Source organism: Lissotriton helveticus, chromosome 9 (assembly GCF_964261635.1).
Source record: "Lissotriton helveticus chromosome 9, aLisHel1.1, whole genome shotgun sequence".
NCBI classification, from domain to species: domain Eukaryota; kingdom Metazoa; phylum Chordata; class Amphibia; order Caudata; family Salamandridae; genus Lissotriton; species Lissotriton helveticus.
In genome coordinates this window covers 319,727,529-319,746,714 of record NC_136070.1, presented here as the reverse complement: position 1 = coordinate 319,746,714, position 19,186 = coordinate 319,727,529, and the positions used below count along the sequence as shown (strand labels likewise).

The 19,186-nt window shown below is 45.6% G+C and overlaps 1 protein-coding gene across 1 annotated transcript in view; it reads left to right on the top strand.

Moving 5' to 3' along the window:
• LOC144783181 (zinc-binding protein A33-like) overlaps nucleotides 1-19,186 on the top strand; it is a 334,485-nt gene that overhangs the window by 279,545 nt on the left and 35,754 nt on the right. Inside the window, exon 7 of the mRNA XM_078662293.1 lies at nucleotides 10,177-10,199. Within this exon, the coding sequence (XP_078518419.1) occupies nucleotides 10,177-10,199 (23 nt within the window). The remainder of the gene's footprint in view (nucleotides 1-10,176; nucleotides 10,200-19,186) is intronic.

Here is a 19,186-nt window from a genome sequence, read left to right as displayed (position 1 = left end):
AGCCATTTCATGTGTAATTTTCGCAAAATCATTCCGCTGATATATATGCATCCTTTTTAATGAATGATTACACTGCTTGAAATACTGTACCTATACTCATTTTTCATGTATTTCGCATACGCCATTTCAGATGCAAAAAATGTATTTTGGGGTGGATCGGTATACACATGCACCGTTAGATATGTTTACTATTGCTTAGTTTAGTAATTATGGACATGAATTCGTGGAGTGGGTGTAGTGTGTTTATCTAGGTACCTGAATCAATATTCCTATTCTTTGCCCTTGTCCGGTTATAAATCAATAATATCCCTACAACGGCATAGAAACCCTTTTCATAATTCAGTCATAGCGCATGCTGTCACATTAAGCAAGCCTACTCCTCCAGCCCCCTAGAAAGCACACCGAGTTCTTAAACAAATCCAAGCCTCCAGCAACCTGGGAAATCCCCGCTGCTTTGTTTTGATTTCGTCCGAGAACTCCTGTAAAGCACTGTAAGAACGACCAGTTCTTAGTGACATCTTTATTGACGTCTTATGTCCAGCCTTACGTCAAACCCGGCACCTTTCAGGTATAAATATACCAACGTTGCCTTAAGCAAACACACGGTGGTGATGAATCTGGAGCAGCTACTACTTGCCCGAGAGCCCAGCTGATGCGAAAGCCCACGGACGCTGCCCCTCCCTTTTGACGCGCTGAGAAAGACGCTGTCTTTTCTCTTGCCGAGAAATCCAGCCTCCGGTGTTTCCAGCTTACCCTTGCGGGTGACTGGGATACCGAGTCCTGAGAGAGAGATACCAGCCCTCCTGCCTTCTAATACCCAGGTACTGAACTGACTAAACCCTTACAGAGAATTCTTGAGTCAGATTCTTGGCAAAACAAACTTAACTTAAACTGCTACTTACTTACTCCCTCCCACGTATTAGGCTTAGGTCAGGTACACCGGGGTAGGCGTAGTTAGAAGCACTAGTTGAGTACGATTAGTCAATGTATATATGTATGTATCTATTTTATCCATTTTAAAGTATCATATGGCTAAGAAACCATATCAATGCTTTTACAGTATTATTTCAGAATCCTGCTTTTACTGTATGCACTTTACTTAACTATAAGTATTGCAATTGTAGCAATTAATTTCTCTTGTATGAGGAAAGAGACTGCTCAATAAATAACACCTTTTATTGAAAACGCCCGTCTCTCTTTTTCTCTGCAATCTGGTGAAACTAAGTACGCACTTATTGACTGAGTGAAATAGCTGTCTTTTGTTTTCACACGACTCTAGAGATATACTCTTATTCAGGGAGAGTAAAGTTGTAATTTTTTATGGTTGTCAGACACTAAATCCCTTTTTGTCTATCCAGGGAGGTTAAACTCCTCCTCGCTTATTCGAGAAAGTCTCTAGTGAACTCTGAGCTAGCTGGCAAACACTTAAGTCTAATATAGTCAGTAGAGACCTAGTTAACCTCAGTCCTACGTCTACACTGCTGAATATATTATTCCAATGCGCAGAGCCTATTGGGACTATAGGAAACACACTACACTATATTCTTACAGTGATAGAACCAAAGATCAATCATGGCATGTTCTTGAACCAGAGCTTGCAAAGCTCTATAAACTCTAGGTTTCTGGCCCACATAGTTCTGCCCTCCTACTACGTTGAAATTGGCCGATAAGTTAATGTTAAAGTCCCCACAGAGACAGATAGGCTGGGGCCATAAGGTCAATTCTACATTTAAGTAATCTAAGACAGCAGGGTCATCCAAATTTGAGCTATACACAGTACAGACTGTCGGAAGTGTACCGGTAATCAGAAGCTCATCAATTGCCCATCTCCCCCCGATGTCTTGGCTGGTTCTTAAGCATGAGCCTAACCCACGTTTCAATAATATAGCCACCCCTCTTGTCATAGAGGTCTGATGGGAACATACCATTAGATCAAACCCAGGAATTTTAAGACATTCTCTATTATTCCAGGGTACGTGAGTTTCCTGCAGACACAATACCTCTAAGTGAAGAGATTGGATAACACGTGCAAATAAAGCTCGCTTCTTCCCATTATTGAGGCCACAGACATTCCATGAGGCAATACATATTTTACCTGACGCCATTAAGGATCTTAGAGAAAAAAATCGCAGATAAGATAGTTCTCCGATTTAATCCATGATTGCCATGATAAAAAGAATATTTTTCAAGCTTTTTTTTTAATGCCACCCAACCCCACCCTCCCAAACCGCCCCCCAACCCTGCGTACCGCCCACCCCTCCCGCCCCCCGTGCCCCCACCATCCCCCAAACTAGGCAACAGGACCGAAGTCCCAAGGATGAAGGAGCTGGTATGAGCAGGGACCCCCCCCCCCCGAGAGTCACTGCTAACTTTACCAAAAAAAGTACAAAAAAAACAAGAATACATCCCTTAAGAGAGCATTAACCCTACTGATAGCTAACGAGAAAAGGGAAAACAAATGTTGTTCTGCACATACGTTACATACAGTTACATTTATTGCAATGAGTCCAAAAATGCTTTTGCCTGAATTTCAGACTCAAATGATCTAGTCTGGCCTTGGTGGATTGATTTTAAGTTTAGATGGAAAAAGCAGAAAGACCTGCACCACCTTAGACTGAACAGGGGCAATCAGCTGACGGAGCTGCCACCTCCGCTCAACCGTGGCTGGACAAAAGTCCAGCCTAACAAAAAACTGACAGCCTTTTCCTGACCTTTGCCTATCAGGCCAGGCTAGATCATAAATCCTTTCTCTTGCTAAGAAATTGTGTAGACAGATTAAAATGGTACGGGGTCTGTTGTCTGTTTGACGCGAGCGTTGTTTTGGTTTGAAGGGAAACGATGGGCGCGTTGAATTTCTAACCACCAGTCCCATTCCTTGACCTCTGGGAACGCCTCTGTGAATAGGTCGACCACAAACTGACGGGTGTCCGACCCTTCTGTGCCCTCGGGAACCCCCAAGATTCTTAAATTGTTTCCATGTCAACAGGTTTTCCTTGGATATCAACCCTCTGGGATTGAATTGCATCTATGGTAGATTTTTTAGTAGCTAAGTCATCTTCAAGCGTAGAAATCCGGGATTCTGCCTCCGTGACCCTAGATGCAATATCAGTGCAGGTCTTAATTACTGTACGCAACGAGTTTTGGACTCTGCACACGCCCCCTGAGCACGGGCATTTTCCTGACGGGTCTCCTCCTGGTGCGCCATTATCGTTTGATATATTATAGCAAGTGTCATTTCACCTGGAAGCAGGCCAGAATTAGAGTCCCGAACATCAGCAGCTGAATCTTGGAGAATGCCTTGTGGACCGGACTGAGCAGAGAATGAATAGCCCCAGGCTAAGGAGCCAATATTTAACCCGGGTCTTGAGGCACCTTAGGAAACTGTAGAACGCCCCTTCAATATGCCAACAGAACTCAAAACATCGTTTGTGCGCCAATCCCCCATCTCACTGCCCTCATCGTCAGTCCAATCTCTGTCCAAGCCATTATCGTCAACAGAAGAGCCCGTATGCTCAGAGAGAGAATAGAAATTATCTCCATCAGTATCGCCATTAGTATTTAATAGAGCAGAAAGTTGAGGGGGGGAATGGACTGCTGCTTGTGTGCTGAGTGCTGGATCTGAAGGGACTACATCTCCCAGCATCACCCAGGGATGTAAGCCCAAAGTTGGAGAAGGATCCGTGTGCGCAGCACTCTCCATCGCGTTCTCTAGCGGCACCCCCTCCTCCAATTGCACTGTTAGAGTAGTAGAGGTCCCTCCAACAGTGATCTTTGGCACAGCACCCGAAAGAGATGGCAAAGGAACAGTATTTGCCTTACCAGTCGCTGGCACTGAAGAAGCCGTGAGGGAAGCAGCAGGAATGCGGGAGGAGCTCTATATAGCAGGGCTCTGTAGATTTTTCATATTTGTAGAATTCACATGAGGCTTAAACATCACTGGCACCGGGACCGGGAGCGGCTTAGTGACCTTAGCAATCTTGCCAATCTTGCCGGCCGCGGCGTCCACCTGGCCCCCCTTGGGGATTTCTGCTGATGGCGGTGTTGTTTGGGCTGAAAGAGACGCAGGGACAACAGACGCTGTTTTCGCAGCTTCGCGAGGCAGGTTCTTTGTTTGTCCCTTGGGCGGCATCACAGCAACGCCGATACAGTGCTGATAGCACTGAGCGCACTGACGAACAAACAGCCCGCCGTCACCCACCGAACCCCGCGGTGACCAGATCGAATGTGGGAGGCTGCGGCGACCTTTGCAGAACCAGCGGATCATCTCCCTTCACGGGTCAGGGAACGCAGCAAGTCCCATGAGAATATGTTGACTCCGCGCATACAGGGGGGGAGAAGTGCCGGGACCAGCTCACTCGGCCAGGGTGCTGGCCGCCATCTTTGCCCCCCGAGTCCCCAGAGTCCTAAGGCCAACTAAAAGAGACTATGAAAATAGGAGGCAAAAGGCAAAACGTTTGGGGATAAACCAACAGAAAGGGTCAGGTCCACAAGCAAAGTATTGTGTTCTTCAAGAAGAAGAGGTGGTCTCGGAAAGGCAAAATGAGTGATGTTGCCCTGTCATAAATAGTAAGAGGTGACTGCAGTTCAACCTCATTTGTCAGATGGCCCACTAGGTCAGAGGTAATGAGCCATCTGAGGTTCTGCCGTCAAAAGTCCTGCAGTTCCCACGTCTCAAAATGGCATGGGAAGATCATAAGTTGGCAAGCCTGTGCACCTGCCATTTTCAAAGGAGATGCACCTTTCTAAATGTCACTCAATCTATGAATATCCCTCTTAACTACATTTCTTATGTTTCTGTATATATTTTTCTTCTCGTTAGAGGAATATTCTCCTTTCAAGTAAGACTGGACAGAGATTTTCACCCAAATTTGAAATGGAGATTTAGCTCAAAGTGCATTTTGCCTAAGTCAAAAAACAACAGCACAGGCTCTTTTTCAATAAAATGTCAAAACATTCCATAAAGTATTGCGTTTTGTATTTTGATGTGTCTCCTTGATGAATACTATTTTAAGCAGACAGAAAAGATTATAGACAGTCTAATTGAGAGGAATCAAAATAGTTAGGGCTTGGTTTACAGATATAACTTTTGAATAATATGCATTTTTGAGCAACTTTACTTCTTTTTTGGCTAGTCACAAAATTTGAGGGTAAACGTAGATTCAAAAGATTTTGTGAATAAGCAAAAAGTATTAGATTTAGTTAAAAGTGTAAATTGCTGGGCACTTCTGACCAACGTAGCGGGTGAAACTTACTCCGGTTCATCCAGCGAGCCTTGCGGAACCGAATGCGGCGTCTGAGCAGGGAAAATGACGCCCGGATGGCAGTGGATGTTGTGCATGCTGACGAGGGACAGGACTATCTTGTGAGATAGTCAGCGAACAGAATGACGGCCCTGCACAACTCAACGCTGTGATCCTCCCGCACCATGAACGGCACCGAGTGGTGCATGGTCTCGCCACTCTCACAGAGAGATCCCCAGGTCAGCTGCTGATCAAGTCTTCAGCGACGGTGAGCGGGAGCGAGAGATGCGCATTAGGGGGACTGAAGCTACACAAATCTCCAGGCCCAGATGGCCTGACAACACAATTTTTACAAACCTTTCAGCGCAGAATTAATCCCTCAATTGACTGCCCTTTTTAATCATATCGCAGACTTCAAGCAGACCCATACCATGCGTGAAGCACTTATCACTGTGATCCCTAATCAAGGGAAAGATCAACAACAGTGTAGTTCTTATCACCCTATAGCACTCCTCAATTTAGATGCCTGACTATATTCTACTGGCCACATGATAAGAGAATTTGATGCCGGGACTGGACCAATCCGGCTTCATCAATTGCAGACAAAAGCAAGACAATGTGCGTAGAGTAATACACTTAATAGAGAAGACTACTGAAAAGCAGGTCCCCGCCGTACTGCTTTGCTTAGACGCCATGAAGATGTTTGATTGGGTGGACTGGCCCTTCCTTTTCCAGGCCCTTTAAGAGGTTCGGTTTCTGTGAAGCATTTATAAATATGATACAGGTTAACTTTGCCACTCCGAGTGCTAGAATACTGATCAACGTGGTGAGTTTGGATCCATTTTTATTGAATAGGTGGACTAGACAGGGGTGTCCGCTACCCCCACTCCTCTTTGCGCTTAGTATTGAACCCTTACTGCAAAGATAAGAGAGAACCCAACGATCAGTGGTATTGACTTTGATCCCAATAAACATAAGATCTCACAGTTCGCCAATGACATCCTATTCACACTTACTGACCAACAGCGATCCCTGCCATCACTTCTGCAGGAGCTGAGAAGTTTCGAAGAGGTGGCTTGGCTCCACATCAACCTACACAAATCCTTTCTCCTTAACCTGACATTATCAGACACGGAGATGGGCGCACTAGTGGCTTCAACCCCATTTCAGTGGGCCAAGAAAGAACTAACATACCTAGATATAAAACTGACCCCCAGGATCTCAGGGCTATTTGAAGCTAATTATCCGCCTCTCCTACGTCACTTACAAGCTGATCTTAAGAGATGGCTGCTGCTATACATGTCCGGGATTGGTAGAATACACGCCATCAAGATGGTAGTACTTCTGAAATGTTCACACCTGTTTCAGAGTTTTCCCATCGACCTAGAGAGAGATTTCCTACAGGGAGTTCATACACTCCTTAAAAAATGTTTTGGCAAAATAAAGATTGCGTCTCCTCTTTAACCTCCTACGGAAACCAAAAGACGAAGGGGGCTGGGGCTGCCTGACCTGCCCTCTATTATAAGGCTTGCCAGCTCCAAGTTATCGCACAATGGTCCCAACGTGAGTCAGACAAACACTGGCTACACATGGACAGGGCAGTCAGAGGAAGGGAAATTTGCTACGTCCTTTGGAAGCTGAAATTGGACAACCCTGCTAATGCTTACATAAACACCCCCACTAGAATGACCCTTAAAACCTGGGATGACGTACTGAGACTGCATGGACCACTTTTCCCTGGCCGTTCACCCCCATACACCACAACCTCGCTTTTCAACCAGCACTACAGTCGGGCCCTTTGACGGATGGAAGGAGGGGGGTGCCTAACCCTATCCGACATTTTTCATAACTGGGACATATTAACTTTTGAGCATTGTCAACGAGACATCCACCTTCCACACACAGAATGCTTCGACTACCTTCAGCTATGCCACTGGGTCCTGCAACCTGAGATTAGAGAAGGGGCAGCCAGGGAGCCTATGTCACTAGAACACTACATGAAGGGGTCGGGGACCTTTACTCCCTCCTGCTACACACACTATCCTCCACGTGCCCACTCCACCTCGAATTCTAGGAGCGCACATTAGGTCATGACACTACAGACACACAATGGAAGGCCTTATGGAAAGATATTAGGTGGCACAATCACTCTCTAGGGCAATGTGAAGCCCACTACAAGATAATTTACAACTGGTATCTATACCCCACCAAATTAAAAAAGATATTTCCTAACACATCAGACGTTTGCTGACGAGGGTGTGGGCTCCTGGGCTATTTTCACCACATATGGTGGTACTACCCGCCAATTCGTCCCTTCTGAACCGAAATCCTAGCCCAAGTTAAAGAGATTCTGGGGTACCTTATACCAGATACCCCAGATTTTGCGCTCCTAGGCTTACGAGACCGATGCTTGAAATATTAAACAACAGCAGACCAAGCCATAATGTGTCTCTGCCTGGAGGCGGCCAAGACAGCAATTGCTGCTGCCTGGAAGAAGAAAGAAGCCCCGGCCATGACACATCGGCATGCACGATTGTGGCAAGCAGTCATTATGGAGCGAATGGGTGACATCTTTAGAGACTAATTTAAAAACTTTAAATGCGCCTGGGGCCTCCTTTCTAGAGGTCTCCCCCTGACCACCTGCCCCTCGAGGGTGAGAGCATTGCACCTTTCAGTTCTAACAAGTGACACCATCTCCACTGGAGTACACTCCAGAGATATGTCGGTATGCCCACAAGTTAATTGGTTTCTTATGTTTTGCTCTGGTTTCTTTTTCTTGTTTCCTTTTTTTCCTCCAATAATTGTAATGCAATGCTAAAAGGTCTGGTCACTGGATCTTGGCTCACAGGAAGGGGAGGTATAGGGGAGGGGTGGGGAGGGTTTAGTTTGGGGGGATGTTGAAAATAAGTTTTATAACCATTCCTGTAATACTTGAACATGTATTTAAGGAAGAGAACACCCAGATTATCTGACAAACACTGTACAAGGATATGATACCCAACGGCTATAAAAGGGGACAGTGATTGAATGTATTACTATGCTTGATGCTTAATTCTTTGAAAAATCAATAAAAACAAGTTTGACAAAAAGAAGTGTAAATTACTACAATGTGTATAGAACCCTTCAATTTGGTGGAGACACGTACGTTACCCTTTTGAAGCAACTGTGTACTCAGATTTTGTGAATAGCTAAAAAGTCGAGTGTTGTGCAGAATGACGTTGCCAGTTATGTTTATTCTATTGTGTTTCAAAGAAAATAAACTGGCACCGCATCTACCACAGCAGATATGTGTTTGGCCGGTAATTTGCTAAATGTTTCTTGACTAAATGAATAATAATTTTGGCCATCAGTGCTTACGAATGGACTGGTGATTTATTAATATACTTATATAAAACTCGAAATCCTCCCCAATTGTCTCGATTTATGTGGCAAAACCGGACTACGGACCACAACGTAAGTGCATAAGTGTGTCTTTGATGTCAGACATTATGCCTTTTAGCCCACACACAGGCCTTTATCACATGACCCCGGTACACACGGACCCCTCTCGTACCAAAAGGGCGATGCTTCGAGAACAAAGCCAAAGGTCTCCAGATACTTATATAAAACTACACCAAGGTCAATAAGAACGACCAATAATTATATTGTCTCCAATACGTCGTCTGATACCACTTCATCATTGCAAGTATATTCTTACATTTACACTGTTGTTCAAATTACTATTGTATTTACCTATGATTGTTTTTCAATCTATCGGTTAGGTTGATATAGTGGATGTACTAGGGTTAACTTCTCGGAGTGTACAATCCCAAATGGCCCTGGTAAGATTTTGGAAGCGCCAAGACCCAGGATTGACACCTAAGGTCTCACAATGGTGTGGAGAGGAAATTCAAATAAGTAATCTTGGCTGGGCAAAGGATGTGAGAAAAACACTCCAGAAAGTATCTGGGCGCCTTAATGTGAGATTTACCCCGAATGCCCAGATAGGCGACTTTACAAAGAGAACACTTAGGGAACAAGGCCAGACGTTCTCAAAGGCACAGGACCTAGATTACATGCTGGAGAAAAAATCGGTCCAGTGGTCAAAGAACTCTTGGGTAAATGAAGGCTGGTTCCCGTATCTGGATATATTGCCTAACCAAGGGTTAAGATATGAAATACTAAGGTTCCGGGTGGGGATTAACCCCTGGAAGATAGATGAGAAATTAAAGTCCGTACTGATTGGCCCAGAAGGTAACTGTGGGCGGGGCCTAAGAAACGATATGTTGCACATATTGCTTGATTGCACATTTGTACATGATTTAAGGAAACTGTTTTTACGTCCTATATTCCTATCACATAAGATAATTTCACGTGCTCAGGCGATTTGCTTACTTACAGATATGCATTCGTTAGAAATCGCAATTGGATTGGGTAAATTCCTGAAGGCAATAAAAGATTTTGGAAGGGAGCTATTGAAGGAGGGACATTGATTTTAAGTCCTTTTAAGCCTTTTTATAAAATTTAAATCTGTTTTAAATTCTTCTAGATATGTGAGAACTCCGTAAAATTTGGGTTTAATGAATTGCGTGTCTGAGGGAGTCACCCTCTTTTAACCTTTCTTTTTAACCTGTATTGAATTTTAATCATTTATGATGTAGTAGAAATTTTGTCTACTCGTACTTTTTGAACTCTGATTGTGTGTGTTTTGTTTTGTTTTGTTTAAAAGACTATGGTCTAAATAAACAAGTTTCTCTCTCTCTAGTGGATGTAATATTTTATTCACGTGATATAACAGTAGGGCTGTAGTGGGCTTTTGCCACATGGATCTATCTATTGTGTTTTCTAACCTTTATTTATTTTGGTCCTGGTACCAGATAACTTTACTAATTTAAATGTATCACCTGTGAAAGTCTTTTAGACTTCTAACTTTTGTTTTCTTCTATCCCTCTGACAGGAAATAAAATCATTTGCAGAAAAGTAAGTATGACTCCATGTTTTAATGCTGAGATAGTTACATTTTTGTGTGTGGCGTGTACTTTAAGAAAAGTGGTCATTCTAACATGCAGGAGTATTAAAATAGATGTTTATAAAGATCCATCTTCGTAACTAAAATGAGTGAACACTATGATGTTAACATTTTGAGCTGGGGCTCAGTTGCTGTATATTTTGTGAAAAATTAGTACTGCTTCAAACAATAATGTTTATTTTCTTAGTTATTGTGATTTTCCAAGTTATTGTGAATAGTCAAATGTCTGTTATGGAAATGCAGGTGAGGATTTCGCTTTTCTTTACTTTCTTACTTTTATTAGCAGCATAGTCAATATAACAGACTTTCAGCAACCTTTCTGAACCTTCACTCCTGAGGCGGAAAGCCGGGAGTCTTTTTCTTAAAGCTGTCTAACTTTTAAACCTATTCACTTGTGAGTCACTATATTGTTGTTGTGTTTGATTTTAAAAAAAGCACTCACCAAGCATTCTGCTGATCGCTGGTACACCGCGCTGTGGATTCTATCACAGCTGCGGCCCCCCAGCAAAAACTCTCAGCTGCCGCCATCGCCGGCGTGCACACAGGGCACGCCCCCATCGAGGCCACGCCCTCCTGCCCTATAGAGGCCACGCCCCCTTGCCCTATAACTGGCGCTGAAATACGAGCGTCCAGTTGAACCTTCACTCCTGAGGCGGAAAGCCGGGAGTCTTTTTCTTAAAGCTGTCTAACTTTTAAACCTATTCACTTGTGAGTCACTATATTGTTGTTGTGTTTGATTTTAAAAAAAGCACTCACCAAGCATTCTGCTGATCGCTGGTACACCGCGCTGTGGATTCTATCACAGCTGCGGCCCCCCGGCTAAACCTCTCAGCTGCCGCCATCGCCGGCGTGCACACAGGCCACGCCCCCATCGAGGCCACGCCCCCTTCACATCACTCCCTTCGATAAAACATGTGTATGGGGAGGAAGCGCAGCGGACGGGCGCAGCGGGCGCGCCTAAGGCAAGCCCGTCTGGGCCTGTCCGGGCCCGGACGGCCCCAGTCCCGGACACTATGCCCTGCCCTACCTATACACGAGACATGCTCCTGGCTCTGAACCCGCATAAACTCCCCTCCTGTAATTACACTTATACGGGAGATGACTCTTTCATCCGCTGCAATCTCTGCAACCCGCCCCGCGCGGAGACAGAACATCGTAGCCTTCAACTCGGCCTCCTCAATTGCAGATCGCTTGTCAAGCACGCCCACGAGTTAAACCTCCTAATTCTAGATCACGCCATTGACATTCTGTTTCTTACAGAAACATGGCTTACTTCTAACAACGGCGCCGATATCGTTAATGCCCTCCCTCCCGGCCACCAAATTTGCACATTGAACATACCGTGTGGCAGAGGAGGCGGTTTAGCGATAATCTACAAAGATTACTTTACCTGCAGAATTGCTGACGGCAACATTAAAGACTGTGAAAGCTGCCACTACACCGTACAAATTTCGCCAGAAAAGTCCCTGTCTGGGCTGTTGGTATACCGCCCTCCAGGTCCACTTGCCGAGTTCACCAGCAGGCTCATTGACCATGTAACTCTTATGGCCACGACGTCCCCTAACTTCCTTCTGTTAGGAGACTTGAACCTCCACTTCTTAGACCCAGTGGACACCCACGCAGCCGATTTACGGCTGGACCTTGCCTCTATTGGTCTTCACCTAATGAACTCTCAGGCCACTCACGACAAAGGTCAGCTACTGGACCCGATTTTTACAAACATCCAGGACCTTAAAACCTGCCCGCCACTCCCCCTGCCCTGGACAGACCACCTCCTGATTCCCATCGATTGGCACCTTAACACCTCCCCCCCAACTGCCTAAAAACAGAACTCTTACTAGGCGTTGGCACAAACTTATACCAGAAGACTGGGCACTCAAACTCAGGGATTCCATCCCCTCTCCCACTCAGAACCCTATAACCGCCAACATTGAATTTAATGCTTGGATCACCCATTCTCTGCATTGCCTCATACCCCTCTCTAGCACCCTCAAACGCACCAAGAGAGTTAACCCTTCCCCTTGGTACACCCCTGAACTGAATGTTCTATGGAAGGAATGCAAGAGAACTGAACGCACATGGAGGAAAGACAAATCAGCAGACAAGAAAGAAATGTTCCGGTCCACCTTAAGAACTTACAAACTTGCGCTTCATAAAACTAAGAGTTCATTTTTTGAGGAAAAAATTAAAAACGCATCCTGCTCCGCTCAAGAAACCTTCACTATCCTAAAAGAACTTCTTCATGTCCCAGATCCCCCAGTAAAACCCACGGATCCTAAATCCGCGGAAAACAAATGCATTAAGCTGGCTACTTTTTTCGACGAGAAAATCCAAAAAATCCTTTCCTCCCTTCCTTCTATCGACAGCGGTGGCACAGGCTCAGACTGCCGCATCCCCCTTTCTTGTCATGGCCGGCACGTCGATTCCTCGGTACCCTCTCTTGACACTTTCGGTCCAGTCACCACAGAAGAGGTAGCCACGACGCTTGCCACAATCAAGAGTGGCTCTCCCTGCGACCCGGCCCCCCTACGCTTCCTCAAAAAAGTGGCCCCCACCATCATCCCTCCACTCACGGCCCTCATCAATGCCTCTCTACTGGAGGGAGAGGTCCCTCCTAGTTGGAAAGCAGCTGTTGTAAAAGGGCTCCTGAAAACACCTTCATTGGACCCTCAGGACTTAGCCAACTACAGGCCAATCTCCCTCCTCCCAGGAAATAGCAAAATCACAGAGAAACTTGTGAACAAAAAACTATCTCTATTCCTGGAAGCGAACAACCTGCTCAGGAACTCCCAGACAGGCTTCCGCCCAGGCCAGGGCACCGACACCGCCCTCCTGGCGGCAGTGGAGAAGGCCAGAAGCATTCTAGACTCAGGAGGATCAGTGGCAGTGATCCTCCTGGACCTCAGTGCGGCCTTCGACACTGTCAATCACCAGGTTTTAATCCAGCAGCTGAGAGACACGGGAGTGAAGGGCACGGCCTTGAAGTGGCTTACCTCGTTCCTCGATGGCCGCTCGTTCCAAGTCTGGGAGAACGACAGCCACTCCCCTGCGGTCCACCTCCGTTGTGGAGTACCGCAGGGTTCATCACTAAGCCCAACGTTATTTAACGTTTATATGTCCCCGTTGGAGGAGCTGGTCACCCCGTTTGGAGTGACGATTATCAGTTACGCTGACGACACCCAGCTGGTGGTGACCCTCTCACACCCCAACCAAGAACCCTCCAATCTTCACGGCTGTCTTACGGAAATCCATGGTTGGATGAACACCTCCGCACTCAAGCTCAATGGGTCCAAGACCGAAATCTTGCTGCTTGGACAAAAAGGAGCCTCCCTGCCACCCAACATCTGGCCCGCCTGCCTAGGCGACCCCCCTTCTCCCAAAAACGAAGTTAAAAGCCTGGGTGTATGGCTCGAGAAAGATCTGACCTTCAGAGTCCAGGCAAAGAAAACAGCGGGAATATGCTTTGGACTCCTTAGAGCTTGTAGGAAGGTGCTCCCCTTGTTACCCCCTATCTCCCGGAAACTGCTGATCCAGGGCCTCATTTTGTCCAGGCTGGATTACAGCAACGCAATCTACTTGGGAGCCCCGGAAGCCACATTCAATACCCTACAGAAAATCCAAAACGCCGCTGCCCGGCTCCTAACTAACACCCCAGCAAGATCATCAGCAAAACCTGCCTTGAAGCAACTTCATTGGCTTCCAGTCAGAGAGAGGGTGGTTTTCAAGGCCCTCTGCCTGGCTCATAAACTCCTTCACAACAAAGGTCCCCCAATTCTCAAAAATTTCACTACCCCTTACGCAGCTACCAGGTCACTCCGGTCAAACCAAGAGAACTTCATCATGGTACACAGAGTGAAAAAAGCCACGTCTGGAGGCCGCCACTTCTCGGTAAATACTGCAAAGCACTGGAACAACCTCCCACGCAAACTAAGAACCGAACCAAACATTCTCCATTTCAGGAAATCTTTAAAAACTTTCCTTTTCCCATGATCCCCCTCTTCCTCCGCTGCTGCTCCCTCTTGATTCTGCAGGTTCTAGCGCTGGGATGCTCACGGGTTACTACGCGCTCTACAAAAACCTTAAATAAATAAATAAATAAATAAATTCTACACTACTCTGAGACCAGCGATTGACATTCAAAAGATATGCTCAATATGTGATCAAATACCACCAATCACAAGCAGTGTATAACTCCCTTCTACCCCGGGCTGCACCTCTTTCTTTTGATTTTGAAATGTCGCTTTCTCAAAGAGTGGCCTAATTTCCAAGATCACCTTCCATTATGTCGCTATCTTCTCCAAGTTTTCAGAGACATTTAATGTGGGTCCGTTCCTAGAAAAAGGAAACCACGATAGTGCATCACCTAGCCATCTGAAGGGTTCAGACATATTTTTAAAGATTGTTTTAAATTCATTATTGATGATTGTAAAAGAATATGGTTGTAATAATTCATTCCTTTGCATCCCAATATAATTGTGATTTGACCTTCACAATAGCTTGGAAAAATCATCATTCCCCATCAAGGTAAATAGTGAAGTATTATCCTTCCTTAAAGTTTCTCTCTGCAGACAAAACCTTTTCTTATATTGGCTCAGAAACATACTTTTTCGAATCAACTTTTAGAATGTGATCTAATTTAGCTCATTGCACCACTCCCTACATTCATCTTCCTAGAACAGGCAATGGATGTGCAGGTACATGCATCAACCATTTTTGCGAGCGCAAACAGTGCGATTCGCAAAAATCATCCGTTTGCGCCCGCAAAAAGGGATTCTGCGATGCATCAACCTGTCAGCTTCTCGCAATTTAGGAAATCGCAAACTATTGAGATTTGTTAAATTGTGATTGCATTTAAGGAATCGCAAATTGCTATTCCTTAAATGCAATGCATGATGGAATTGCAAATTGAGATTTTGCTAAAAGGGGGCGCAAATTACCATCAATTTGTACTTGATGGTAATTTGCAAAAACCTTGAAGAATGCACTACAGTGCATTTTTTCAAAGTTGTACATTACAACATGAGTGCACAGATCAATTTCAGGGGTGCAACAGGGTGTTCTTTTGACACCCTTGCACCCTTTAAATTGCATGCGCAATTTGCGAGTACCTATTGGTACACGCAAATAGCACTTGCAATCTCCCATTCATTCCTATAGGCCCATAGGAATGAATTGGAAGGCATTCTTTAATTGCGACTCGCGAGTCGCAATTAAGGAATGTTTGTGAATCGATAAATTTATAGCGATTCCTACATGCAAAGGTTTTTGCAATTCCTTAATAATTAAGGAATTGCAAAAGCCTACATTGATGCATGTGCCTGTTGGTGCATAAGATTTTGGTAATTAAATTAGTAGTGATCTCTGACCATAGCACATGCAGTTTTTCATGATGTGAATTTACACACAGCTCATGTGGAAAAATGGGATTGAATGGTGTTGAGGTGTTTGTTTTAGTCCACCCGACACTGTTAAACATAACATGTTTGATTGCTAATGCCTTCAACGTGTGGCCGACCACACTGGGAACAGCACCGACACCCACCGACCATGCATGCAACCTAGGATTCATCGTCGACTCCTCCCTCTTCATGTCTAAACAGGTCAGCGCCGTCTCCTCCTCCTGCTACAACACCCTCCGCAGGATCTACAAGTGGATCCCGACCGAAACTAGAAGAACGGTGACACAGGCCCTAGTCAGCAGCAGACTGGACTACGGCAACGCACTCTGCGCAGGAATCCCAGCAAAACACCTACGACGACTACAACGCATCCAAATCGCCTCCACCCGACTGATCGTCAACGTCCTTTGCCGCAGCCACATCACCCCCCACCTGAGAGACCTACACTGGCTCCCCGTCGACAAGAGGATCACCTTCAAGCTCCTCAACCACGCTCACAAAGCACTCTACAACGCCGGACCAGCCTACCTGAACAGCAGACTCAAATTCTACACCCCAAACCGCCAGCTCTGCTCCACCAGCCTCGCCCTCGCCGACGTCCCCCACATCCAACGAACAACCTCCGGCGGCAGATCCTTTTCCTACCTCGCCGCCAAGACCTGGAACACCCTCCCTACCCACCTACGTCAGACCCAAGACCTGCTCCCCTTCAGAAGACCCCTCAAGACCTGGCTCTTCGAGCAGTAGCAGCACCCCCTCCCCTCAGCGCCTTGAGACCCTCACAGGTATGTAACGCGCTCTACAAGTATTCTGATTGATTGATTGATTACTTTTACAAATGATGTGTTCATGCATGAAACCAGCCTAAAGAGCTTAGTAATTTTATTTGAATGCTGTATGCCGTATAACACCTTATTTACTAAAACCAATCCAAAAACCAGTTCAAATTCAAGCTTACACTCCAGGGTATTGTCAGCAAAGCTCCAAAGGACGTTGTCCCAAAGGCTTTCCATAAATGTGGTTATTGTGTGCACACCCAAAATTCTTTTCTGAAGCACACACTTTGACTTCAGCTGCAAAATTAGCTAGACATTTCAGAACATATTCAAGATCCATTGAAACATGAATGCAACAACAGTCCAGACAACAACTCGCTCATGTAGCCCATTCTGATCTATAACATCCTTCCTCACAGGTGCCCACAATACATGTATATAGGTGATAGCTGACATTAAAAGTGTTGTTCTACACATTTTCTCCTACTGTTATCCATTCAGCCTGCAAAGCATTCCACCTATCATTTAAGGATGTGCTAGGTCCTGATGGTTTCTCATAATTTCCACCCTAAGGAGCAGCAATATCAGAAGATCTCAGGATTGTGCTAACAGGATTGGAAGCCATACTTGCATGTTCAACCGAGGTCTAATCACCACTGTTTTTGGATTCTGTCTTCTGGCTTGTACCAAGGATTGGTAAATCATTAAAGAATGAATGAATATGTAATTCGTCCTTTACCCTTCAATTTTGATGGACACCATTCAGAGCTATTCTTTCTTGGTCCTTTCACAAACTGAAAGAGGCTAGTATCTGTGATTTAACTGTCACTGCAGAGAGAATCCCTACAGAATGGAACTCGATGCTCCTTAGGCTATTTTAGTTTCCTGAGATCTAGCATCCTGTTGTTTGTGTTTCTTAATTGCTGTGACTACAAATCTTATGTCATTTTTTGCTCTCTCAGAAAGTATTATGCTTTAAATATTATGTCTGATTAGCCAGAAGTGCCACAAATCTGTGGCTAACTCGACAGGCATCCAAGTGTGAGTTTCCTACAGACAAATGAGGTTCCATACTGATGAAACACAGTCTATACACAGTAGAGGACAGCACCATACTGTGCCACTAGCTGGTACCTTCACCTTGGAGGAGCAGCTAACAGTACCAGGCCTGGCCTGTACAGTTTACGTTCTTGAGTGACCACCCACCCCTATGGATATCTCAGCAGCACCCACACCAGCCTGAGATGTTAGCATCTGACACTGTCATTAGGTCTGTGTTAGAACTGGTGGTCTCTAGTTGGCAATGGCTTGCACCTTTGTCCAAATAGGGACCCTAGCTTCTAGTCAGTGTAAGGGAGCTATACACCTAAATAACTCCTGTCCAACCCTGTGGTAGCTTGGCACGAGCAGGAAGGCTTATCTCAGAGCCAGTGTGTGAAGCATTTGTGAACACATTCAGTAATACAGTGAATACACTATAGATGGACACAATACAGGATTTATAAAAATAAATATTCTTTATATAGACGTAACACAAGACCCAAACGACAAAAATCCACAATACAGTATTAAAAAAATGACTTTTAAGATGGTAGAAATGACTCAGTTTAAAGGTGATGGTATATGCAACTTGTTTCTCTCAAAGTACCTCAGGATGCGTCACGCAAATTAAACAAAATGTTTGCAGGGAGAATGATGCGTCGGTTTCTTGCTTCGGGGGAGGCGATGCGTCTGTTCCTCAGTGCTTGCGCAAAGTAGGCGATGCGTCTGTTCCTTACCGGAGAGGAGGTGATGCGACGATCTCATGGTGCATCTCGGTCGCGATGTGACAAGATGGCGCCTCAATGCTATGCAACGATCCAGTGCGATGCGAGAAGATGGCGACCTTGATGTGATGCGACGATGTGAAGACAATGTGTGCACACCGGATGGGCATGCAGCGACTCTGTAACTTTGGTGCCGCAACAAGCCCTGTGACATGCTTCTCCGGTGATGCGACGGCGACCCTTGCAGTGGCAACACGCTTCTCCGATGATAGAACAGCAACCGCTGCGGATGCAACATGCTGCTTCTCGTTGAGTCACACTTACAGCTCCCAACAACACGCAGGCTTCTGCAGACAGAATTACCAGCAAAGAAATTCCGGGGGGAGCTGGTGGTGAAGTCTTGTCTCCCTGAGACTTCAGCAGGAGGCAAGCACAGTTCAAGCCCTTGGAGATTCTTCTTCAAGATGATGAAAGTTGCAAATAAAATTCTTTCTCCTTTCCTTGGCAATAACGAAACAACCCACTGCAGGCCATCCCCAGAAAGCAACACACTGGCACAGGGGAAGTCAAAAACTCCTGCAGATTCTCTGGTTCTGCTCCTTGTCAAAAGGTCCATCTTGATGTCCAGAAGTGATCTCAAGTCTTGGGGTCTTGGCCCCAAAATTTATACTAGTAAATCATTTGTCCTCTGAAGGCAGAGGGTGCCTGTACCTAGCCAGAACCACTTCTGAGCAGCTTCCTGGCAGGAGGTGGAGACAGCATTGTTGAAAGCAGAACTGGACCAGGTAGCTGAAAGAAAATCTCCTCCCCCTACTCTCTATTCTATGAATGCTCGGGGAAGTGAAAGGAAATATCCACCCCCGCTCTCTGTGCAGCCAAGGTCCTATTCAGCCCATCCCTGACTCAGACTGCTGGAGCCCAAGCCCTCCTGTTACTCACAAACCAGACATGCAATACACAACCTAGCAGAGGCAGGCTGGATGGTTAGGTCAGAAAA